The sequence below is a fragment of the Microcaecilia unicolor genome, chromosome 2 (assembly GCF_901765095.1).
Source record: "Microcaecilia unicolor chromosome 2, aMicUni1.1, whole genome shotgun sequence".
NCBI classification, from domain to species: domain Eukaryota; kingdom Metazoa; phylum Chordata; class Amphibia; order Gymnophiona; family Siphonopidae; genus Microcaecilia; species Microcaecilia unicolor.
Window position 1 is genome coordinate 487,859,027 of NC_044032.1, and position 26,324 is coordinate 487,885,350.

General features: G+C 43.0%; 1 protein-coding gene across 1 annotated transcript in view; it reads right to left on the reverse strand.

Annotated features, from left to right (window-relative positions):
* The window catches only part of NELFA (negative elongation factor complex member A), an 83,865-nt gene that overhangs the window by 25,968 nt on the left and 31,573 nt on the right, over positions 1–26,324 (reverse strand). The window contains exons 3-8 of the mRNA XM_030191108.1: positions 24,134–24,295; positions 20,951–21,040; positions 17,231–17,361; positions 12,308–12,377; positions 9,099–9,187; positions 8,662–8,773 (exon numbers count right to left, since the gene is read on the reverse strand). Of these exons, the coding sequence (XP_030046968.1) occupies positions 8,662–8,773; positions 9,099–9,187; positions 12,308–12,377; positions 17,231–17,361; positions 20,951–21,040; positions 24,134–24,295 (654 nt within the window). The remainder of the gene's footprint in view (positions 1–8,661; positions 8,774–9,098; positions 9,188–12,307; positions 12,378–17,230; positions 17,362–20,950; positions 21,041–24,133; positions 24,296–26,324) is intronic.

The following is a 26,324-nucleotide window of genomic DNA, read 5'->3' on the forward strand; positions in this document are numbered from 1 at the left end:
CGGACAAAGGAGTAAAAAGACAGACTCTCGGGTGGAGATAGTCTTCTGTCCAGCGGAGAAGGGTCAGAGTGAATCCCAAAGTACTCATCAGAAGAGACGTACCTAGGGATCTTCCTCTGATTCCCACGAGCGCTCCTTCTCAGTGTCAGACACAACCTGTGTTAAGGTACTCTGACATTGGACCTGCCTTGACACCGAGGAACGATATCCTCTGTGGCGATGTCGAGAAGTCGATGCCTGATCCGACTGCGGTGAAGCTCCCTCCACTGACGACAAAGGGGAGTTGACCTGGGTAGCAGCCGACGCCGCAGGCGGCACCGCAGTCAGAGACCTCACCACAGGAGAAGGGCCAGACACTGCTACAGCAGATGGCACAGAAGGCACAAGCACCCCCGACACCGAAGCTGATTGTCGCCCTAAGCCTTCCAGAAGTTCTGGAAACAAGGCCCGGATATGCTCGTCGAGAGCCGCCATTGGAGAAGGCTGTGGGGCTGGTGGAACAGGCGGTGTCAGAATCTGTGGAGGCTTGGGAGAAGGTACCGGGCTGCCAAGAGACCGACGCATCGGCACCTCCTGTACAGAGGGGGAGTGGTCCTCTCGGTGCCAACGCTTCTCAGGTGCAGACTCTCTCGATGCCCCGGAGCTCCCGGTACCGTGCATTGAAGGAGAACGATGACGATGCTTCTTAGCCTTCGCTCGACGCTTGTCATTGAGACTCCTCGGTACCAATGAGGACGTGGAATCATCACGTCTCCTCAGGGCCGGGCCCGACGAAGGTCGGTCACGGGGTGGGGCCTGCATAACAGGAGGCCTCGAGACAGGTGGAGACCCACTCGACGCCTCACTGCTCCCAGCGCGAGTTGGTCTCTCAGCAGCCATTACCTCTCTCCTCGACGTCGATGCTCCTGTCGATGTCGACGCCGCCGACCTCGGTACCAATGTCGAAGGACCGGACTGAGCTCCAAAAAGCTTCTCTCATTGGGCCTCTCGAGACGCTTGGGTCCGTTTCTTCATACGAAGACAGACTACAAGCGGCTGGGCTCTGGTCAGGCCCAAGTCACTAGATACGCCAAGCGTGGGTATCTGTACCTGAGATGGTCCGGTTGCAACGAGTACAATGCTTGAAGCCGCTGGGTGTCTTCGATGACATGGAAGAAAAAAACGGCTTTGGTGAAATCAAACGACGCGATTGTGCCAAAAAAGAAAAAGCACAAAAAAGGGTAAAAAAAACGACTGCGTGGCCTAAAGGCCGGCCACGTCAAAAAAGAAAGGAAACTTTAAAAGTGGACAAAAATATTAAAGAACTACGGGAAAACAACTTTTTTTTTTTTTTTTTTTTTAAAGAAAAAATGAAAAGCAAAAATCAGTCACGAAGAGAAGTTTTCTTCCCGGGCCTGATGGAGCGCAGCGAAAACACTGCCGCTCCTAACCGAGGAGAAAAAAAGAACTAAAGAATCACGCTCGCACGGCGGGCAGTCGTTCACGCATGCGCAGTTCGTGCTACCCGTGCGATGGAACTTTCCCAAAAGACTTTGTATTTTATTTTGCTTGCATAATTTGTTTACCGATTCCTGGGCCACCGCGGATGACGACCCATGTGAGAACAAGCAGCCTGCTTGTCCTCGAAGAACAATACTAATGCTAAAAAAAAATTAAAAAGCACGCTTATATTATGTAGATTTAGATTCAGTAGCTCTGTGGATGGTGTCTATGCAAGTACGCCAAACAAAAAAAGAATCATTCAATATCAAGCTAGCTTTAACAATTACCAGCCAAACTACGTACCTTAAAATTCACCTGACTCATTCAATTTATTTAAGAAAAGATTCAGAGCTGAACTGTATCCTAGTTTTGTTTTTGTTGGTGGTTTTATTTCCAGAATGCACAGGAACAGGACTGAAATGCATTACTACCTACCTACCTATTTTGTTTTAGAACTAAAAGGTCTCTCTGGGGACAAACTAGGCCCAGGGATAGAGCCATAGGCTAGGTGACATCATCCCGATGGCAGCTCTCCTCAAAACCAGAGAAGTTCCCGTGGATCCCTCTGAGCATATATAGGGGGTTCCAGTGCTGTTCCTCCTCAGGGACCCAGAGAGGGTATCAGTGTGAGTGAGTGAATACTATCAGGCCCATGAAAAAGACAGTTCTTTTCACTAGAAACAGGAAATGCAGACTGCAGTACTGGGAACCTGGGTGACAACAGAAGCCATGTATCCACTCCTTCCATCCCTGCAGGAGAAGTCTAGTCAGCTGGTGGCTCCCTCTTAAAGGGCCAGGCACACACAAAAAAAGCTTCTGTTAGGGAGCACATTTAAGAAAAAAAAACCACACACACAAAAAAAACCCTCAGGCAGATCCTGCTCCACCAGTCAGCACCCAAAACAGTATCAGACTGCAGAGGAAGTTGCACAGCCCCCTACTAAATGTGCTGTTAGAAACTTCTATGCCAGTCCTCAGTAAAGAAAAAAAAATACCCCTTATTTCTCTTCTGCAGAAGTTTTTTTTCCAACAAAACAGCAGCACTCCTTTGGAACACTTCTTCCCCTACACCTCCACCGCTACAACGACCGGCCGACATCTCAGCCTAATTGATTGCTATCACCACGCCAGGCAAATCAAGTGCTGTTATCTCCTGGGCATTATCCTCTATTCACCTTGCAATAAGTGTTCACTTCCACTTTTGCAAACCTGATGGAGTCCCTTAGGCCATATTCTCCTGCCCTAGCTCAAAAATTAGAAGACCAGATAAGTCCTAGGAATACTTTACAGCCTGCAGAATTGTCCCTCGTCTTTGAGGAAGGAGAGATACTCAATATCCTAGAAACAGAGGGCAATACGAAGAACCCTCATATCCACAGTTTTTACATAAGTTACCTAGTGCTCTGCCTATAACCTCTCCAGATATTCTGCATAATCTGTGGGACTTAAACTCCATTATACAGGCACTTAATCCCAGACAATCCTTTGCAGTTCCAGTTCACTAGGTCTTCAAAAGATCTTCCACTACAAATGTGGCAAATGTTTCATTCTACAGTAGACATATCAAAAGCAAAAAAACACAAAAGGAAGGACTTTAAATACAAAGTACAGATGGCTCCAGGTCATGTGCTTGCTCAACTGCCTCAATCAGCTGTGGTGGAAGCAGCTCTTAAAAAGATCAAGACTCCAAAATCCTTTAATAATGCCCTTCCATGAAAACAATCCAAGGCATTGGACACTATTCAAAGAAAGGTCTATGGTAGTTCCCTGCTAAACTTCACTCTATATCAGTTGCGGATGCTATGATAACATTCATTCCTACCACCAGCTTTCACTGTACTAAAATCATTGGCCATTGACCATTAAACGCTTTTGCACTCAATATAAGAATTCCAAGAGCATCAGTACCACCTATACGTTCCACTCATGATACGTATAGCACAGCTTCCCATACAGCCACTAGAGTTAGGAGCACAAATTAGCTCCTGTCTATGGGAATATCTTAAGAACTGGCTTGCTGATGCACCATACCTTGGATATAACCTCTTGGGGACAAAGGAAAGAATAGTGTCTCTTATCAAAAACCACAGTTCAATGGTATGTGAGCTATCTTCCCTAGCAGGGCAACACCTCCTCCCATAGAACCTCCTTCAGTATCTCAAGTCCTCTACTGTATACTTATAGACATTACCAGTTCCATCATTGTCTACAGTAGTAGTGTCAGCCTGCAGTCATATGTGCAGAAATCAAAGTTGTGTGAAAGGAAACAGGCTGCTACCTACTCTGTCCACCCCCACCCCAAAACCAATGCCTGATTGTGGACAGCCCACTTGTGGTGGTGGGGAGAGAGGAGAGACGGGGGAGATCTCCAATTTTTGTGGCCTCCTGGCAGAGCATAACAACACTCAAGGGTACTGAAAACATGTTACTCCAAAAAAGACTCAATTTCTCAATTTTGCAGAATTACCCCTTCTCCTCAGCCCACAAAATTGAGAATCTCCCACATCAGCTCCCCTATGGACATAGAAATCCTTTCTCTTTTAAAATTCTAAGCAATTGAACTAGTACCTCAGTAGAAGGGAGGCTGAGTATTTTATTCAAGATAATTAGTTCCTGCCCCCCCCCCCCAAAAAAAAAAAAAAAAAAAAATCAGGAAGCCTGTGACCCGATACTGAACCTCAAGTGACAATCTCTACTTGAAAAAAAATATCAAAATGAACTCTTGCCACAATCTTGCCTCTTCTTCAGCAAGGTAACTGGATGAATTCCTTGAACTTAAAAAGATGCTCATGCACATATCCCTATTCATCTCTCTCACTAGGAGTTCTTGTGATTTATAACCTAACATAAGCAGTGTCAGTACAATGTCCTGCCCTTTGGTATCTCTCCTTGACTTCCACAGTATTTTAAAAATGCCTGGCCCCAGCCATGGTGCATTTTGTTTTGCATACCAGAATTTTTCATCTTGTCTCATCTTTATGAAATCGCAGCAAAACCTCTGCAAGATTCAAATCCTGTCAAGTTACCACTGTTCTCCTACTAAGTTGGGGGTTTTCTACTAAAACTAGGGAAGTCCTCCTTGACTCCTTCAAAAGATCTTTAGTTCATAGGCGTGCATCTAATGACTTAGCAAGGCCATGTATACCAGCCAGATGATCAATGAATTACCTTAGTCAATTTGTCCCTTCAATTATCTCAAGTGCAACTGGCTCCAGTCCTCAGCCACTTGGCTACTTCAGTTCATGTCTTACCCTAGCCACATTGTACATGTGGCATTTAAAATTACAATGGGACCAGTTACATGTGGGGCGTAAAAAGATAACACTCTTTTTGGGGTGTTATTGGGAATGTGACACTTAGTATAGATTACAGAACAACGTGACGCTCTGCCACTTTCTGCCATTGGACAATGTAGTGTTGGGGAAGCAATTGTGTTCCTTTTTATCTATAGGCTCGAATTCATAACGCCCAACTCCACAACAAAAGGTATTATAAAAACAGATTGCTTATTTATTTACAATAGCAGTTAGAACAATGAAAGAGATAACAATGACACAGATGGTCTAATCTTTATTCAGGCTGAGGAAAACGAAGACACATAACCCTAAGAGAGGCTTCTAGGTCAGCCCGTGCCAAACCCCAATAGCAATGAAAGCACTTATACAACCTGAATGGATACAGCCTGGATGAACAGCAGGTGACAGGAGTCTTGGCAGTCAGACAAAGTGTTCCTCGGTGGAGTAGGGGCAGCACTTCAGATCTGATGGAAATGCGAAGCCACCTTTTTCCTAGTTTACATTCCTTTTTATAGAGAAAAGGCCAGCTCCAGCTGATGTGGCGATGTAACTCCTAGCTCGGCACGGACCCATGTTCCTTGAAATACCCTTGTTTGTTTCAGATTGTTGTGACTTCAGGGGCTGCAATGCTGTCTCACTGGCACCACGCTGCAGGACACTTTAACCATGAGGTCAATTTTTCAGGGAATAAGGTACTATCCTGAGGTGCAAATCTGCCACAGAGTCTGAACAATAGCTCTGGGACTTTCTAATACTGATTTAGAGAATCGAAACATTACACCACATGTGTGTTGCCATTCTGACCGTGGAGTGTTTTGTCCCAATAAACATGTTGCATTCTATTTCTCCAATCATGTTCGGCTCAGTCACCAAGGAAACTTCCAATGGTTCTTGGCTGGCCTGCAGTTCTTGATGTTTTTACTAACTGTATACACATAGGCCTTAGCAATAGGCCAGCAGTGAAAGATGGAAGTTAGCTAAAGTCTGTATTTTAATACCAGGTTGGTAGTGCTGGAAGGTGCCAAGGATTACAATCCCATATGCCCTTTGTTATATAGGAGCATGCAGTGCTGTATAGAGTGCCTCATGCAGGGGCCCCTTTGCCCCACATACATCAGCAATTATGAAAATAAAAGTAAACTCTGCAATGAAAAAAGCCTTACAGCAGGGGAGCATACAAAAAAAATCCCTTACAGAATGCATGTCTTTTACAGTGGGCCCCTAACAACTGATGCCTCTTCAACAGGATGGGGAGCACATCTCCACTTCTGTATTCAAGGCTACTGGAGACCTCACAATAGGTCCTCCATATCAATTTACTAATACCCAAAGTCATTTTTCATGGTCTCAGGACTTTCCAGCAGTGGTTACATGGCAAAGTGAGCATCACATATTGAAAACCAGGTAGCAATGTTCTATATCAACAAATAGAATGTTTGGGGGTCTCTCTCTGTCAGAAGATAGTCAAGATATGGAAACTTGCCAACTTTTTTGGGACCAAGCTACAAGTGGCACACTTGCCCAGAACATCCACTGCCCAGCAAACTTAGCTATCAGTCAGACCCACATAAATGGTCTTTAGACAACACAGTACAGGACTTTCTAACACTGGGAGAACCTTTGATCCATCTGTTGATTTGGAGCTAAAGCCAAATGTTCTCTTTTTTTTGCTTCAGGAGACCAGCCAAACACTGCTATCTCATGATGATTTCAACATCCTAAAGAGCCAAGGACAAGTCTGTGCCTTTCTGCCCATGCTACTTCTTCTGACAACAGTCTTACAGATAATCCTGCAAGGCAAGGAACATGTCAAGGCTAGAACGGGAGTATGACAACTACGGTTACCATGGCTGGTAACACTGGCTCAACAACCACTTTTCAGCTATCACAGTGTATCACAAACCCGTAAATAGGAATCAGTTTCTATTAATCCTTTAATCTCAAGATTTGCAAAACCCATCAGAACCCCCACCATCTCTTTGGGACCTGAAATTTAGTGCTTGCTCAGCTTACTCAGACTCCTTTCAAAACCCATAGCTGATGTTTCACTTCATCTTATCTACTGGAAGGTACTGTTTCTGGTGGCCATCACTTCTGCAAGGCAGAAGCCCTCACGTGTTATCAATATACTTCAGGGATCTTCATTATCTTTCTAATGGAGGTCATATTGGCAAAAACAAACATGTGTGTGTGTGGGGGGGTCTCTTAATAACACGCTTGTTCTGAGGCAGATTCTCTATCACTGCTGCCCAGCGTCTCTCCCCCAAATACTCCTCCAGCTCTATTCCACATAGTTCTAGTTCCAATTCCAAACTCCACCAGTCAGCCTTCACCATCCTGTTTTCACTTCCACTCCACGATGGCTCTCCTCCAGTTTTCTAAAGCCTCTTATATTTACTCTACAGGCTTGTTGGCCATGCCACCTTTGGAACAGTCACTCTGTTTTCTTCGGGCACTACATGACTCAGAAAGTCTGAGCTGCTCAGTACCCATTTCCAGTAGTATTCTTGTTCTTATAATAGTGAAGGAGTTTGGGCAACACACAGCTGACTTAAAGAGAGATGATTAGTGGAGGCAGAAAACAAAACTGATAATAGTGCCAGTAACAAGAATTCAGGAAGGGAGGGAGTCAGGGGGCAACACTTAAGGTTGATGGGGGTGTCTGCAAATAGTCCTCAAACCTTGCAATGAAGAACACTGCTATATTCAGTTTTTTCCCTGACCAAAAAGTCACTCATCATGCACTTCCCAATTTCATGTGACAGCAGTCTCCAAATTCCACCTACAAATCAAACCATGTCTTTTACCAATCTCCGTTCTGAAACCACATTCAAATCCAGTGGAAACTGCACTTCCTATACTGGACTGCAGACAAGCTTCTCTTTACTATTTGAGAGCAACCTAACCGTTAGGAGGGACTTCCAGTTGTTCGTCTCTTACAATCCCACTGCACCAAACCATGCTGTAATGAAACCAACTTTATCCAGATGGATTTCTGATTGCATTGACTTCTGTTATCAGGCACATTAGCAACTACCAGGACACAATTCTTGTTCACTGCTTTTGGGCTAAACCACTTTTCAGCTATCACAGTGTATCACAAACGCATAGATAGGAATCCGTTTCTATTAATCCTTTAATCTCAAGATTTGAGGGTACAATGCAAAACCCATCAAACCCCCACCATCTCCTTGGGATCTGAAATTATTGGACATTTGTAAAACTGCCACTTGGGTCATATCTGTTCATACTTTTATTAAGCATTACAGCTTGGATTATATTTCCTGAACAGAGCATGTTTAGACAACAAGTACTACAGAACCCGTCTGCCTAAATTTAAGTTTAACAAAAAAAAAAAAAAAGTACCTCAACCTTTTCTGTTCACCTAAGTTTTATTAAAAAGAGAAGAGAGGAGGAGCTCACACATTCATTTACCTCCACCAACTGCTCATTACTGGGTTGTCAACTACACTGACCCTCTGCTCTGGAATCAACCTGCCTGTGGCTTCATTCCCAGCCAATTTTCCCAGACCAGAGGAGTCCATGGGGCTTCCCTGAGCTTCTGAGGAGAGTTGCAGGTCCAGGTTGGGCAATGCAGGATGATGTCACCAACTCTGTGGCTCCATTCCTCTGCTGTCCATAGAGAACCTCCATAATAAGTAAGCAATTTTGCTATATAAAGAATGTAGTAATGAAACACTAACTGTAGCCAATCAGATGTGACTGGTCAGCTGCTTTTACTGTAATAAATGCCACAAAAGGCACTGCTAGTATTCATACAAATTCATGTAATTCTGAAGTAGCTGGTGATGTTGCCAAGGCTAAGTTACAAGTATGTCTCCCCTTACTTAAAACCAGTGATATTGCTTTGGACCTTATTTACCTTGTTGTGCCTCAGAGCTTGGAATGTAAGAGGATGATGGCACCACACTTGGGGCTGCTGGTAAGTAGCTAGTAGAGGGTAACGCTGTCTCATTATTCAAGGAACCAAGTTTCTGCAAATGAACAAAACAGAACATCTGATCTGCAGAACATACAATCCATGATGAGTCTATAATGAAGTGGACCCTAAGCCCTCTGATTTGCCATGCAAAACACTCCTCAGTATTCAAGCATTATCCTAGCAAATATATTAAGAATGAATTTACTAGGGCATTATCCTAGCAAATATATTAAGAATGAATTTACTAGGGCATTATCCTAGCAAATATATTAAGAATGAATTTACTAGGGATATTGTACAGGACTGAATGTGAAGCTGAGGCCATGGCATCCCAAAAGATTAAATCTACAGCCCATGTGACGTTATAAAATCCTCACCTGTGTAGAAACAAGACCAGCAGCATAATCTGGAGTAGCATTTTCTACTACTGTTTCTTCTTTGACTTGCTTTTCCACAACTTCTGTATCTATTGAAGGGAAATAGAAGAAAAAGTTGCAGAGTAAGCTTACTCTAGTCATTAAACAATGACCTGGAAAGAGACTGGTCTCTACAGTCTACTTTACCTCAAAACACAGGTTAAATGGATGTGCTGATTATGCTCACAGAAGAACTACTCACTCTTAGTTAAAAAAATAAATACATTTGTAAACAAAGCCACATATTCTGCCCTCCTTACTGATAGATGACCTCGTGTTTTCGGATGGGGGTCTGGGCTGATGCCAGGGGCTGATTCTACCCCTTCCACTGATGTTATAGCAGGCTGCTCATAAAAGGAGGCCTTCTGCAGGTACAAGAAAGCCTCAAATGAAGAAACCCTTGGGGAGCAAATTAGGAGCAACTGGGATACAGCCTGTGGTTACGTGCAACATTTTTATATGTTTAAATCTTTTTATTGGGTTCACAGCAATACAACCTTCATGAGGTCAAACAAAACAATATTGTACAAAAGTAATTATGCCCAGCATTGATGATCTTGGGTCTATTACAATATTTTGAAGCATTCCTTTTAAGGGCATATGTGAAGTGTTTTGAACTTCCCACCTCTCCAACCTTGGTTGCTTTTAGGGGTCTGTGTGAAAGAATGGAGTCCACTAGGATGAGGAGGCTATTCGCAGGATGACCGCGTTTTAGACTACCCAGAAGCTCTTTTGTAACTCGACTTTTCCACCTGATACACCTCCCATACCTTTCCCACCACTGCTTTAGCAGGCAGGGTGCTTTTTCTCCAAAATCAGGCAAAGCCCCAAAAGAACAGAAGGATCAGTGGGCAAGTCCATCACAGAAATAAAATCTCCTTATTCCATGCATACTTCCAACAGTAGGGACTTGTCCATCCTATATAATAATTCTCACCTCCAACAGGATGTGCTTGGGACCGTGCCTGCCGGAAGTGGTCTGCTAGGCAGGCACGCACTGACCTCAGTGACATCAGTGACAGACAATTTGGCAAAACAAAACAATCTGAGTGCTGGCCATTAGGACACAGGGTAGATAGGAGAGTTTTAAAAGACTGAAGGAACCGAAAGTGTTAAATGGGGGGGGGGGGGGGGGGGAGTTCTGAACGACTGAAAGACATGAACATTTGGGAAAGGAAAACAATCTGAATGCTGGCCATTAGGACACAGGGTAGATAGGAGAGTTTTAAAAGACTGAAGGAAACGAATGTGTTAAACTGGAGAAGTGGGGGGGGGGGGGGGGGGAGGGGAGTTGTGAATGACTGAAAGACATGCAAATTTGGGACAGGAAAACAATCTCAATGCTGGCCATTAGCACACAGGGTACATAGGAGAGTTTTAAAAGACTGAAGGAACCAAAAGTGTTCGGGGGGGGGGGGGGGGGGGGGGGGAGTTCTGAATGAATGAAAGAAATGAAAATTTACGAGAGGAACACAATCTGAATGCCGGGCACTTGTACACAGGGTAGGACAGGACACTTTTTTTAAAAAATGAAGGACGTGAAAGTATTACATCTTGGGGGAGGGGTGAGGAGGAAAGTGGTGGGGTATCCGGATACTGGGCGTTACGGCCACGGGGTTGCATGGGTACATAGACTTTTGAAAGCCTTAAGGAAGCCAAAGTGTGGGAAGGAGGAGGAAAAGGAGGGGAGGGAACGGGGTGAGGGCCATTAGGAACAGGGGAGGGGGCCCTGTCACACACTCTCATTCTCACACACACAGTCTCACTCTGTCACACACCCGCACATTTACTCTGGCTCTCTCTCTCAAAGATACACACTCCCAGGAAAACCTTGCTAGCGCCCGTTTCATTCGTTCCAGAAACGGGCCTTTTTTACTAGTTTATTATAACTACAAAAGGTGGCTAGGGATAGTATACATACGCAGTCAAATTTTTATCTGCAAAGAAATTTAAGACAGTGAAACAGAGCCTTTAAAGGTATGTCCAACATTTGTAATGTGGATAAGGTTATAATGGGGATTAAAGGACTACACTACCTTATGATATTTTAGGAATTATAGGGAATATGCTCTCTGTGAGAGAATGATCTTGGAGAAGGACATATTATATATTTGGAGGTGAGCTTTTTTGATTGCTATGTGTTCTATATGCAGTTGAATTACATCTCAATGCTTTAAGCTTTAGTAATTTTGGTAACATATTTACTAAATTTATGTATATTCATATATTTAATGATTTACTGATTTTTTAAAATTATTTTTCACACTTTGTAACGTGTTGAAGTTCAGGGTTTTCTCAATGAACGATGTGCCCCAAACTAAAGCTAAAATGAATTCTCAGAAATGTCAGGATGTTTATTCAGCAGGCAAGTGCCCTGTAACACATGAAATAAAAAAAAAAAAAAAAAGAGAAGCTGCATAGAGATAGTTGTAGAGAATAACAGACATCAGACACTTTAGTTGAAGGCAGAAAATAACTAAAGAAATAATAGTTTAAGTGTGATCTGACAATCAACTCAAAAGCACAGCAGGATAATATAAAAAAAAAATTCATAAATAAAAAAATACTTCTTGCCAGACATGTGGCAACAGCAATAGTGTACTGAAATGAAGATGTACAAACTGAAAATTAACTTTGTTAAAGTTACTCTCCTTCTCATCAGAATCAGTAGGTATAAAAGACATCTCAAACGCTAATGCATTTTTTGCTGGATCACTTACACATTCTGAGATATCTGTACCACAGTTCTTGAAAGCAGCAAAGGTACAATAGATTCCATGCTAGGTCAAGTATTGTTTCAGCAAATTAACATGTTCATAAGCATTTGCACACCTATCCGCTGGGGCAGCAAAGAGGTAAACATTTCCTTGAACTGCAGTTGAGAACATTGGGTATTATACCTTGCTAGTCAACAAAATCCAAAATCGCAATCTTTTAGCCTGTTGGTTAAGACAATACTATACTTTGCTTCCAGAATCATCTTGCCCTGGGGAAAACTGAGTCAATGACATTTTAACAAGCTGGTCTTGCTGATCTTTTCAGATGCATCTTATACTTCCTGTTATTAAAAGGTGGCAGGACCCCCCCCCCCCCCCCCCCCCCCCAAAAAAAAAAAATAGTTTAGCAGTGATCCAATATGACAACACACTTAAAAAGATATGTGCACTGACCTACAGTCTTTCTCCTCCTCTTCGCCTCCCGACCGGCCCCAAACATATCCAACTCTTTAATATCAAGCAGCTAGTACAAGAACATAAAAAGAGTTAGCATTAGAAAAGCCCTCACAGTTGTCCTCTTTCATAATATTCCTAATCCAACACATCCTAGTTAAAATGAAAGCTGTCTTTTATGGCTATAGAAACAAAATTTTGATATACCAGACTTAATAAACTTGTGATCTTTCAGCTCATTTATAAGAAAAAGGAGAAATTAGGTCTTACCTGATCTTTCCATTAGTCCTTCCCACTATTCCAGAACCTGCAGGATGATTGTGTCTATTAACCAGCAGATGGAGATAAAGAACTGAAAACTGAGCTGAGACATCTTTCTTGGCATCCAGTCCACCTCCACAGTATTTACTTAGGCAAGCAGTAAGGAGAAACTCAGAACACAACCACCTTAAACAACTCGCTAACCTAATACTAACCAGATGAGCAAATTTGGTGGACCTCTCATCTCTACTTGTAGAGAGCAAGATATAGAGGAAGCACCATGCAAGATGACAGTTATTTGACCCATTACTTCGCACCGACTAAACATGTCAGAAACCTCAGGCGGGTTTCTAGAATAGTGGGAAGGACTAATGGAAAGAAAACATGATTAGGTAAGACCTAATTTCTTTTTCCATTATATACCTTCCCACTATTCCAGAACCTGTGGGATGTTCAAAACCAATCCCTACAACGGGTGGATCCTGGTGCTGGCACTCTAAGGACCAAAGCCCAAAAACTGTCTTCTGAATGTGCCGCAATGCCCACTCTACAGTGCTTGAAAAAGGTATGCAGTGTCAACCATGTCGCCGCCTTGCAAATTATCCAGAAACAGTAAGGTAGTCTCCGCCCAGGATGGTGCCTTATATCCACAAGACCTGAGAAGCCTTCTTCTCCGCAAGATAGTCTCCTTCAATCATCTAGCAACTGGGGCTTGGAAGCCATGAGGTCAAGCCTCTGTTTACTGAGAAGCACAGTCTGTCTGTCCGATTTGCGAAACTCAGTTGCGAGTTCCCAGATATCTAATGGAGGACACTACGTACATCGAGTAGATTCGAGGAAGAATACTGAGACTCTTCATCCTCTCTGTGAAAGGACGGAAGCTCCAAGATTGGTTGAGATGAAATGCTAATACCCCCTTTTGAAAGAAAGAAAAGAAACATGCACAAGAAGACCCCTGCATCTGAAAAGTGAAGAAAGGGATCCTGACAAGACAGCCTGAAGCTCCGAAACCCTACATGCCAATGCAACTGCCACCGAGAATTCTGTCTTTAGGGTAAGATCATTCAAGAAGACCTTCTGGAGTGGCTCAAAAGAAGGAGCCTGAAGAGCCCAAAGGACTAATTTAAGGTTCCACTCTGGACATCATATATGAAAGGGAGGCTACAAGTGGCTCACAAGAATCGAATGATATATCTGGATGAGCTGTAAGAGACATCTTCTGTAGTCAGCCCCTGAAACAGGCCAAAAGTTGCAACCCAAACTTTTAGAGAACTCAATGAAAATCCTTCCTGAAGGCCTGCCTGGAGAAACACTAGGATGTGTGCGATCTGAGCAGAGAAGGGAGAATGTCTGCCCTCAGAACACCAGCCCTTGAACATCTTTCACACCTTTGCATATGCCATGGATGTAGAGTGTTTTTGAGCCTGAAGCAAGGTAGCGATGACAGAATCAGAATAACCTATTCATCTCAACCAAGCCCTTTCAATGCCAAGCTGTAAGACCAAAGGAGCATGAATTCTCCATGAGCACCAGACCTTGCTTCAGTAGGCCGTAGTACCTGTGTAAGACAGACAGAATCCCCCGTCCAGCAGTCTTTCTGTGACTGTGGAGATCAGCGGCAAAAAAAGAGATTCCTATAAGGGCCACATATTAACCCTTGCCCATGACACCATTCCTATTGCCACCGTCACTGACCCCAGAACCTGGACATAGTCCCAGACCTTAGGCCTGCCTTTACTGCCTGTTGAACCAGCTTGACGTTCTGCGCACTGTAAGGAAGATCCTCTCCCTTGCTTGTTGAATAGAACACCAAGATATTCCAGTGTGCAAAGGAGTTAGTCTGCTCCTCAAAAATGATCACCAAACCCAACGACTGCTGCTCCTCGAAACTTGATCACCCAACCCAATGACTGCAGAAGATGGACAACTTACAAATGAGCCAGTCAGTCATCGAGATATGGGTGAACTCTGATGGTATGGCGCTGAAGTAAAGCCGCTGCCACCACTACAATAACCATGGTAATGTTCTTGGAGTAGTGTCAAGGGCAAAGCCCTGAACTGGAAGAGACAGCCTAGCACCACAAAACATAGAAACTTCTGATGCGGTGGCCATATGGGTATATGCAAGTACACCTCCTTGATATGGAGGGTGGTGAGAAATTCTCCCAGTTGAACTGAGGCTATGACTGCTCTTAGTGTCTCCATGAGAAAGCAGGACACTCGAAGGCAGCAGTTTAGACCTTTGAGATCTAAGAGCGGAAGAACAGGTGCCTTCCTCCTTTGGGTCAATGATATAGGCAGAGTATCTTCCTTGTCCCTGATTCACCTGGGGAACAGGAACAATGGTTCAAAGTGCCAGTAAGAAATCTAAGGTGGCCTGAACCTCAATCACCTTTGTTCCTTTTCGACAAGGAGACTGCAAGAAAAGAGGAGCGACCGGGATGGGAGAATTCCAACTTGTAACCTTCTGTAAGAATATTCAGAACCCACTGGTCTAACACAATTCTGATCCACTCCTGAAACTCGAAGACGTCCTCGAACCACAGGAAGAGAAGAGTGGACCAGCCTTACATCATTGTGAAGCTCTGGAAGTATTGGGCGTTCTAGCTGAGTGAGAAGAGGGCTTTCTGTCCACACAAAAGAAAGATTGGCATGCCTGAAAGTGGAACTTCTGACCATATTGCTGACAACCAGGCCAGTATTCTCTGCTGTCTCAAAATCGAGATAGACAGCCCCCCTGAAGACGGACGACCAGAGGCTTTCAAGCTTATCCTCCGGTAATCACTGTGGCTTAGTTTCCTCCAGTTCTTTCACCAAGTTACTGAGATCTTCACTAAGCAGCCACTTACCTTCAGTCTAAAATCTTAGGAGTTGAACTGGATAATTTGCTTAATACAACCATAAGTCTCATTGATTTTTGAAAAAAACAAATAATACTTTAAAAAAAAAACTTAGAGCTATTAAGACCTGACACTTTTAGTGTCAGGCATTAGTGCTGGCTAGATTTGATTATTGTAATTTGGCTCTAGCTGGTTGTTCTATGAGACTATTAGATCGACTACAAGTTATACAAAATATGGCAGTTAGATTAATTCATGGTCTAACATGTTATGATTCAGTGAAAAAATACTATTTGAAACTACATTGGTTGCCAATTAAAGAATGTATTAAAGTAAGTACAGCAATGTTTTAAGATCTTGTCAGGAGCAGCTCCTTTGTATATGATGGGCCTAGTAATTTTCATTCATAGATCTCAGACACAAAATCAATTCCTCTTAAAATTTCCAAGCATTACTGCCTTAAAATTGATTAGGCATTTCTCTGCACCACTTTCTTACCAGATGATTCTTTTTGAAATTCACTTCCTTTAGTCTTCTGATACTGTTTACATTACACATTGCTTAGAAAGAATTTGAAAACATTTTTCTTTCCGCAAACCATGCCTTAATTGCTGTACGTTTTGGATCTCTGCTTTAATTATTTGCACTTGATACTGTAATTCCCAGAAAACTGGATCTTGTTTTCTTAGCTTTGTAACCTGCCTTGAACTGATAAGCTATATGGTGGGCTATAAGACGTGCTATAACATAAAATAATTCACACTGCCTAATGCTCAAGTCTAGACCAGCAAATGGGTTCTTAAACATGCAGGAACCTCCTTCTGAATGTATGTAATTGCACATGCTTCTTCTCCTTTCCCTGAGTATGTGAATAATATGAAGCATATATGGCTTGAATAACTGCCCTGTTTTGAGTACCACATGAATGGGCTATGCTTACAGAAAATTGATAACCTGGCCCATCCCTAAAGGAGAGGATTTTTATTTCCCGTTATAGGGAAAAAATCTGTTTCAGAAGTGGGTTGAGGACGACTGGTGGGACTATGTATATCATAGTTTTATAGTAAGAAGGTGTTGAATGTCTTAGCAGAGACAAGTAGTAGGTATATAAAAAATCTGAATACATAATTAATATGATACCACATTGCATGGTACCTCCTCCCGAGCCTCCTCGAGTACTTCCAAACCCTGGAGGGGCTTTCAGTGTTTCCCATGCTTTTATTTTGACCATGTGCATGCTGCCTGTTCGGTAGAGGCTGATGTGCTGCTACACACTGTTTTTGAAAATGTAGGTGGGCCTTAGAAAAGGGCTAAGAATGAAATGGAGAGTGGTAAAGATAGAGAAAATTAGGTAAAAGGGAAGCATTGGGAAAGAGTAAGCAGGTGCCTAACTGGGGACGATTTTGTGGTACTAGTCTTAGTGATAAGGAGCAACAGAACATTATCCTTTCCACCCATTTCCAGGTGACCCTTATTTAAAAAATCTCTATGCTGCTGTGTAGGTTCCAAGTTTATCCAACTGGCTCCTAAGAATCTGGCTTGGCTCCTAGATTTAAATTGTCCTGTAGTATAGCCAGAGATGGAGGGGGAACTTATTTTTGTTATGATAAAATTATAATATAAAAAGATTCAGTCATGGTGGGCAATACAAAACCAGGACTGTGAAAATATTTAGAAATAAGCACATAGATCCAAAGCTTTCAACCCATTTAGTGTTTATTGTCATTTCCTAGAAGTTGCCAAGGTTCATTCTTTATTAGCAAGAAAACCACAAGAAAACGCCATAAACCGAGTACCACTGTCCTATTCTCATTCCACCTACCTTCACTCCCCTTTCCTTGCGTAACGGTGCCCTGGAGGGTGGAATTGGGGTTCTGTTTGCTGCAGGACTAAATACACTAGGGGTTGTGGGACTCCGGAATGGAGCTTGCTTTGGTATACCTTTCAGAGGCGCTACATGAACAAAAGAAAAAGAAAATTACAATGGATACAATTTGAAAGAGAATATTAACATTAATACCTTCAAAACAGTCACTAGAAATGATTAACACAGGATTGTCCAAGCTTTTTTTTTTTAAACAGTGGGTCACAATCAAAACTTGATGTGTGTGGGCCGTATGAATATTTTGGCTTGCTATAGCATGATTTACACCATCAAAATATAAAATTGTGACTTCATATCCACCATACAGCTCCGTAATGCTTCACAGTCATGTGGTCTACTTATTATACACATTTTCTCTTTGCTAAAAACTATTAAATAGGTTGCATCTAGCCCATGGGCAGCAGGCTGGATACCTCTGGTTAAACACATTTGTTTCACTGTAAATTAACCCTGTTATATAAAAAGCATATACATGGTACCATTAGAAAAGAAAATGTAACATAAGACTAGAGTGTGGTATTGCAATCACTATACAGAACTGTATTCATAACATTTTGTTTTCAACATGTAAGGTACAACTGGGAGTAGCCTTATGATGTTATATATGGGTAAGGACTCCCTATTTAAGATTTTGTACCTGGGGGAATAGAGGGTTAAGACTTGCACAGGGTCAAAAGGAGCATAAGTGGGAATTGAACCCAGTTCCCCAGGTTCTCAGACCAGTGCACTAACCATTAGGCTACTCCTCCACTCCAGATACTGTATTTTTACACATATAACACACACAAATTACAAGTCTATGTAAAAATAAACTGGTACAATGCACCCATGGATATAAACATGAACTATACCAGTTTAAATTTCTAAGATGCGCTAATTGCAAACCTAATGTGTTTGTTTTTAAGGTTTTTTTTCTTTTTAGGTTCTTGCATGAAACCTACAAAAAAACTAAAAATTAAAAGCTTTAAAAACAAACGCATTAGTTTTGCGATTAGAGCATCTTACTAAAAATACACTGGTATAAGCATGCGCCACACATATAGCATGCAGAGGGTGCACTAAAAAAACGCTGCCACGGGACACGCTGAGGCATCCCGCAGTATTGTGCCCATCAGTGCGCTGTTCCCATGCTAAAAAATAATTTTATGGTGCAAGAGATGTGCCCTGCACTAATCGGGTAGCGTGGGTACATTACTACACACTGCTCAATTAGTATGGGAGCCCTTACTGCCTACTAAATAAGTGCCAGTAAGGGCTCCTGAGTAATGACCAAGTGCTAATTTGGAAATTAGAAAGTGACCATTAAAGCAAAGTTACTCACCTGTAGCAGGTGTTCTCCAAGGGCAGCAGGCCAAGTACTCTCACAGATGGGTGATGTCATCTAATGGAGCCTGATGCGGATGCTATGTGTACAACTTACTAGTAGTGTCCCACCGTGCATGACCGGGTACCATCCTGCCTGACGCACGAGTGTAGGCCCCTCAGTCACAGCTAAAGACTACAACTCCAAAGGGAGAGGGAGAGTATGTGAGAATACTTGACCTGCTGTCCCAGGAGAACACCTACTACAGGTGAGTAACTTTGCTTTCTCAGAGGACAAGCAGGCCTTTTATTTTCACAGATGGGAATCCCTAGCTACCAGGCTCAACAATGCTAGGACAACAGTGGCTTGAAACGTCAAGACCTGGAATTCAATCAACCTGAAACTATCTAAATACTAGCTGTGGAAGTTCAGCCTGGAACAGAACTGGGCTTAGGAGAGTGGAGTTGGATTCTAAACACCAAACAAATTCTGCAGAACTGTTTGACTAAACTGGATGACTAAACTGGCTGTCACATTGGGTATTTTGTTCAAGGCAGTAAGTGATGTGAACATGTGGACAGACAACCATATCGCACCTTTGCAATCTCCTCTACAGAGGCTGACCTCAAGTGGGCTACAGATGTAGCCATGGCTCTGACATGAGCCTTGACCTGACTCGCTAGAGTCAGCCCAGCCTGGGCATAAGTAAAGGAAATATAATTGTTAGCCAACTGGAAATTGTGCTTTTGTCGATGGCAACCCCCATCCTGTTTGGGTCAAAAACAAACAAAAGCTGGGTGGACTGTCTAAGCGCTAAGCAAGGTATGCAGCACACTCTCACCAGGATGGGCATGTGATTTTGGGAAAAATGCTGGAAGAAAGACTAACTGATCAAAATGGCCATTGTTTGGAAAACAGGATACTGGGCTAGATGGACCATTGGTCTGACCCAGTATAACTACTTATGTTCTTAAAGAGTTGGTTTTCCAAACACACTCAGAAAGGTGTAGAAGGTATTTAAGCAGTTTTTGTGTAGGTCAGGTGAGGGGATCTAAGGCCTCACCCTCACACCAGACAGCAAACCTCCTACATTTAGAAGAGTAACACCTCTTAGTGGAATCTTTTCTGGAAACCAGCAAAATGTGGGTGACCCCCTCCAACAGACCCAAGGTCTTGAATTTTATGCCCTCAACATCCAATCTGTGAGGGTCAGGGATTGGAGATTTGGATGCAGAACAGACCCTTTGTTCTGTGTGATGAGAATCTGAAAACACTCCAATCTCCACGGATCTTCGGAGAATAACTCCAGAAGTAGTTGGAACCAGATCTGCTGCGGCCAAAAGGATGCAATTAGAATCATAGTTCCACCATCTTGCTGGAGTTTCAGGAAAGTCTTCTCTATGAGAGGAATTGGAAGATATGTATACAGCAGGCCTTCCCCCCAATGCAGGAGAAAGCCATCTGACTCTAGCCTGCCATGTGATCGGAGCCTGAAGCAGAACTGAGGAAATTTGTTGTTGAGTTAAGTGGCAAAAAGATCAACAGAGGGGGTGCCCCATTCTATTCTTGAAGAACTTGCAGGCTACACCCAAATTGAGAGACCACTCGTGTGATTGCAGAATCCTGTCTGTCCGCCAGGCAGTCATCTTTTCCTGGTAGACACATAGTCAGCATCTGCACCAGGCTACATCGGATGACAACACCCATCTGTGAGTCTACAATGGTCTGCTTGTCCTCGGAGAATGGGAAATATACAAAATTGGCCATTTTACCGCCAAGCTAAAAGTGGCTTCAGCGCGTGGGAAACCCAAGCACTAAAAGTAGCATGGACGTTTTAGCACGGTTTAGTAAAAGGACCCCATAATCTGTGTATTCTAGGTGTGAAAATATGGTAATTGGAAATCTGAACAGCAGCAAACCCACTTTATTATTTTAAGTGTACTGCAATTCTGTACCAGGACATTTTACTATTAAACTTACAGACCGACCATTCAAAAACAAAACCCATAGCCTGTTCTGTTGCCAAAGTGCAACCAAAAAGAGCTTTTATTATTGTTTTGGGGCTAGGGAGAGGGGAGGCTTTTAACGTAGTGTCTATGAGTTTGAGTTACACAATGTTCTGTTTAATATCACATTTGGGTGGTAGGAAGACAAGGCTCTTGCTGTCAGGGGGCTTCCTCCTGATGACCTTGATGATTCTATTACTACCCCCAGTGTCTGTACTCTACGCAGTGCCAGACATGTGTATAACATGTCAAACTTTAGCTTACACCACCATAATCCCCCCCCCCCCCCAAATACAGCTGTCTGTTCAACAAAGGCAATGCAAATGTGAATACAAAAAGAGCTCCTACTTGTAGTGTCAATTTTTTTGACCAGCCCCCTTCCTTTGGCATGGAAAGGCACTCCTGCAGTCTTCTTCAACTGCTGGGCAGTTTCTGTAGCTAGAAGAAATTAGTTTTTTTTAATTACAAAACATGAATCCTAGAGAGACAGCATTACACAAATAGCAAAAACAGAAAGATAAAAGGAAAACATACATATTAAAAAAATTAAGGCAGACCTATCCATGCCATCTACTATCCCTTCTCCCTTAGAGATCCTATGTACTTGTCCAAAGCTTTATTGAATTCTGATAGTTTTCATTTCCACCACCTCCACCAGGAGGCCATTCCAAAATTCACCATCCTTTCCGTGAAGAAGCATTTCCTCAGGTTACTTCTGAGTCTACCCCCTTTCACTTCATCCAATGATTCCTCCATTCCAGAGCTTCCTTTCAACTGAAAAAGACTTGCCTCTTATGATAGAGACTTTTAAATAACTATGTGAGAAAAATGCACATCTCCTCTCTCCTGTCTTTCTTCCAAAGTATACTCATTGAGATCTTTGTCTGTTAAAAGCTAGCTCAAATGTGCAGACACACACTGGCAACAAAATAAATGATACAAATGCAACAATACTTCACCAGTGTTGTTGAATTGATAAACTAAAAAAAAAAAGCTCAAAATACTTAAATACTAGTTTATCTTTCATGCCCAATGAGGCCACCGTTTCACTCCAGTAAAGCTTCCTCAGGGGTTCAGTGCTGTGTCAAATCCACCACACCATTAAAATTCCAGGATGGAGTCAGCAGTCCTAGAGTGTTTTCATGGGGTCCAAAGCTATGGGCTGCTGGTACTGGCTTAGCTCCCAGGGCTTTCATGGCCTGCAAGCCCCTCCAGCCACCAGACTGGAGTAGACAGCAACTGGCAGTATCAGAGTTCCCAAAAAGAAAAACAATATCAACACTGAACCCCTGAGGGAGCTTTACTGGAGTGAAACGGTGGCCCATTGGGCATGGAAGATAAGTGCTTACTTTTTATGGCATTGTTTGAATCACCACTCATGACTGATCTATTCATTTGATAAGCAACACATGGAAATTGAGAGCTTCACAATTTAAAAATTGGGGAGGTTTTTTTGAGCTCCAAGTGTATCAACTCAACAACACTGGTAAAGTATTGTTGCATCTTTAAGTCTGTTCCCAAATGCTATATGACAAAGACAACTGACCATTTTAGTAGCCGCCCTCTGGACCAACTCCATCCTGTTTATATCGTTTTGAAGGTGTAGTCTCCAGAATAGTACACAATATTCTATATGAGATCTCACTTCCTTTTCCTACTGGCCATTCCTCTCCCTATGTATCCAAGTATCTTCTAGCTTTCACCATCACCTTTTCTACCTGTTTGGCCAACTTAAGATCATCACATGCGATCACACCCAAGTTCCGCTCCTTTTTCGTGCACAAACGTTCTTCACCTCCTAAAATGTACTGTTCCCTCCATGTTTTTTGCAGCCCAAATGCATGACCCTGCATTTTTTAACATTAAATCTTAGCTGCCAAATTCCAGACCATTCTTCAAGCTTCTCTATGGCTTTCCTCATGTTATCCGCACCATCAGAGGTGTCTACATTATTACTGATTTTGGTATCATCAAAAAAATAAAATGCATGTGTCACCTTCTCTTTTTGGAGAAGTTAAATACATCATTTGAGCATTTTAAAAAATACATTAAAAATGTCTACTTAACCTGCCACTGGTTTGTTTTTCTGTTTTTGATCATCAATTATGACAGCTTGCTCTGTTATAACAGTAACAGGCATAGCTATTAACATGAACTACTGTTAAGGCATGTTATTTACAACTAACTAAGCACAGGTCCCATGAAATCTTGCTTCTAACAACTGGGGTTAACAGTAAAATAACACATCTTAACGATACCCTATGTTGAACTCCCCCCCCCCCCCCAAATTACTATTGCTTAATTACCCATGCACAGACAGTGGAAATTTTTTTTAAATTTGTCCTTAAACCTTAAAAAATATTTTCCCCATCCTCACAGAAATATGGATATTTCCCCTCTTCCCCAATATAAACCCAGATGGTGACAATTCATTTATGGGACCACACAGCCTGTCACTTACATTCCTCCCCAATTTCCTGGGGAAAAAAAAAAGCTTTTCCTAGATGCTTTTTCTGCAGCATCCACTGTTTTTCTATGTAGAAAAGAAGGTCAAACAAGTTAAAAAAGTGAAATGTTTTCCAGAACAGTCAAGAATAAAACATTTTATAGAGTATATGCAAAGCTTTTTCACTCCCAAAGAAGGGATCTGTACGGACAATCCCACTGTATGTATGCTCCTCACAGTGAAGTTACTGAAGTTTTATATATGATGGATTGCTATGCTGACAAAGTGCACCCTTAAGAACTTGCTGGGCAGTTATCTGGGTGCCCTGAGCTCATAAATGGTTAATCCCAAAAGAAAAGACAGTGCAACACTTATCCAAGAGGTATTTCTCCTGAAGCTAGAACCCGACAAACCGTATCTGTGAACGAAATTGGCTGCTCAGTTTCAGTACAAACCGAAACTATCCCCCTCCCTGAACCAAAAAAGACTCTCCCAATCCCCCCTCCCTCGGAAGTGGCCCCACTTATTCTCCAGCCCCCCACTAATCCTGCCAGAATACCCGTAGGCCCTCCCTGGGCCTACCTTAAGAAGCAAGCCCTAGTAGTCTAGTGGACTCTCTGGGGGCAGGAATGAACCCCACTAGTTCCATCCCCATGCCACTGCTCCGTCGAAATGGCTGCCAAAGGAAGTTCCAGCAGCCATTTTGCTATTAGAACCATCATGGGCAGAAGACTCGTTCCTGCCCATGCTGGTTCCAATTGTAAAATGGCTGCCAGGACCTCACGCGGCAGTCTTGTAAAGCTGCCGTGGAAAGCCTCAGCAGTTGTTTCAACGGAACGCATGGAGTTTGTTCCCACTCCTAAAGAGGCCATTAGATCACCAGGGCTTGCTTTTTAAGGTAGGCCCGGGGAGGGGGGCAGAGTTTGTTTTAGCCAAAAACATACTTACATTTTCAGCTGAAACCTGAACCCAGATTTCAGGCCAGTGTCAAAACTGAAATTTGGTTGGCCTCTACCTGAAGCATCACTCAACCATGCTCTGTGGCTCTATCCCTATTTGAATCTACTGAACAAGCAAGCACTTACATTTCTGCAGCAGCTCTGCTCGAAGAGTGGCACTTTTAGGTTTCCTTTTCAGCTGAAAATGCTTCACTGGAGGAGTAAGTGGTCCAGCGAGCGTTGTCAGAGCATTTTTATTTAAGTACTGGCATTCCAATGGTAACATAGTGGATGTTTCACACTCACTTACTGTTTTTTGGGAAGGAGAAAAGACATAAAAAAAATACATTAAGAAATATCTAATTTTTGCAATTTGTACATTACTCTATCTATTCTAGCTAAATGAGTTAGGCATTAAGGGGTTGATATTCAAAGCGATTTAATCTGTCAGGAGAGCTCCTGGCTGGTTAAATTACATGTACAGGGCTATTTTGTGGGAGTTGTCAGACTTAACCACTAACTCAGTGGTACATACACTAACAAAAACGTTAAAGCCCTTCCCTTACCGATTCCTTAGTGAATCGGTAAGAAACGGGCATGCATCAAGGAAATCGCATGTAAATGAGATGCTCGCTGATAGCTCATTTGCATGCGATTTCCTTCCAAGCCAGTACGCCAGCTGAGCATGCGCAGAGCAGCCAAGTGTTATGCTGGCTGTTCTGCGCATGCCAAGGATGTCCTTTATGGACGTCCTTCACTCAAAAAAACAACAAGGGGTGTTAGCAGCACGTCCGATCCCGCTGCACAAGGGCTTAGCTGCCTGCCAGCACCGGGAGAGACGGAAAGCAAAGAATAAAGTCTTCGCCTTGGATCCAGACCAGCTATCACCATCCCTCATGATACCCCTGCCCTCCCCGTCCACACTCCAACACACCCCCGGGGCTGGAGCGTGGTCATGAGATCCGGTCCTCGTCTCCAGCTGCAACTTCCTGGGAATCCCACTCGCTGAGAGAAAGTGAGCTGATCACAGAGAGAGATGTCAAGAAGGAAACAGGCAAATCAAATGTAAGTGCCGAGCGGATTGCTTCACTGTTATCAGAGTAGAGAGCAGAGTCCCGCGCACTCCTCTGTCATGGCTTTCCCCGTTCTCTCCCTGCCGGCGATGCGCAAAGCTCTAGCCAGCTGCAGGACCACCCGAGGGAAAGGAAAAGTGCTCTAGTGGGCTGTCTCTCTTCATCCTCCTGTCCTCGCTCCATTCGCTTCCCTGTTAATTGCCTTCTCTCACCCTACTTCTGATTCCCTCACAGCAGCCCCAACGAGAGGTGCAGACCTCCCGTTAGGTTTTCCACAGTAAGGGGATCGGAAAACGGTAGTGCATCTCATTATAATAAGAATTATACACATTATAATACTAATTTGCTCATCTGCATTCCGTTTTCGTTAGCAGCTACCGTGACAGGACAATGCCCTTTTGTGCATGTCCTGGTTTACTAATTGTGTGTTAAACTGGCTAGAACCAGTTTAAAAACCACGTTGCTGGCTCGTTAAGTTTAGTGCATCTAGCCCTCAGTCCTATCTTTATCTAGTTTCACTTAGGAGCCCTTTTACTAAGCCATGGTAGGCACTAGCACGTGCCTGTGTGCCAAAAAGTACTACCATGGGATGCACTGAGACATCCTGCGGTATTGTGCCAAGCAGAATGCACTACTCCAGTTTTTGGTGTGGGAAGCTTGGCTATGGACAGAGAGTAGTTGTGCCCTGCACTAATCAGACAGTGCGGGTACATTGCTGCATGCTACCCAATTAGCGTGGGAGCCCTTACTGTCTACTAAACAGGGCTCCTGCTGTAATGACCACAAGCTAATTAACGTGTGGCCATTACAGGTACATATGCCCTTTTTTCCCATTGTCTCCTTCTAATGTTTCTATGTTGTTGTCCCATTGTTATACTACCAATGATATTCGAATGTCTCGCACAACTCTGTTCAATGTAATCCATAACCTAGTCGTAACAAATGTATTTCTATTATTCAAGTCTTATTGTAAGCCACACTGAGCCCGCAAATAGGTGGGAAAATGTGGGATACAAATGCAACAAATAAATAAATAAATAAAAATATACAAATGCAGCCTTTTTTCTGCCAGGCTGAAAAGTAGCCACAGCTCACAGTAAAGCCATTTTTCAGTGCAGCTTAGTAAAAGGGGCCCTTAGGCAGTTAAGTGTCGATGATCACACTTAACCAGATAAAAGACAGCTGGCCATACAAACCCAGATATTCAATGCCATGCTCGGACATGGTCTGGCACTGAAAATCTGAGCAAAAAAACAGCACAAAGG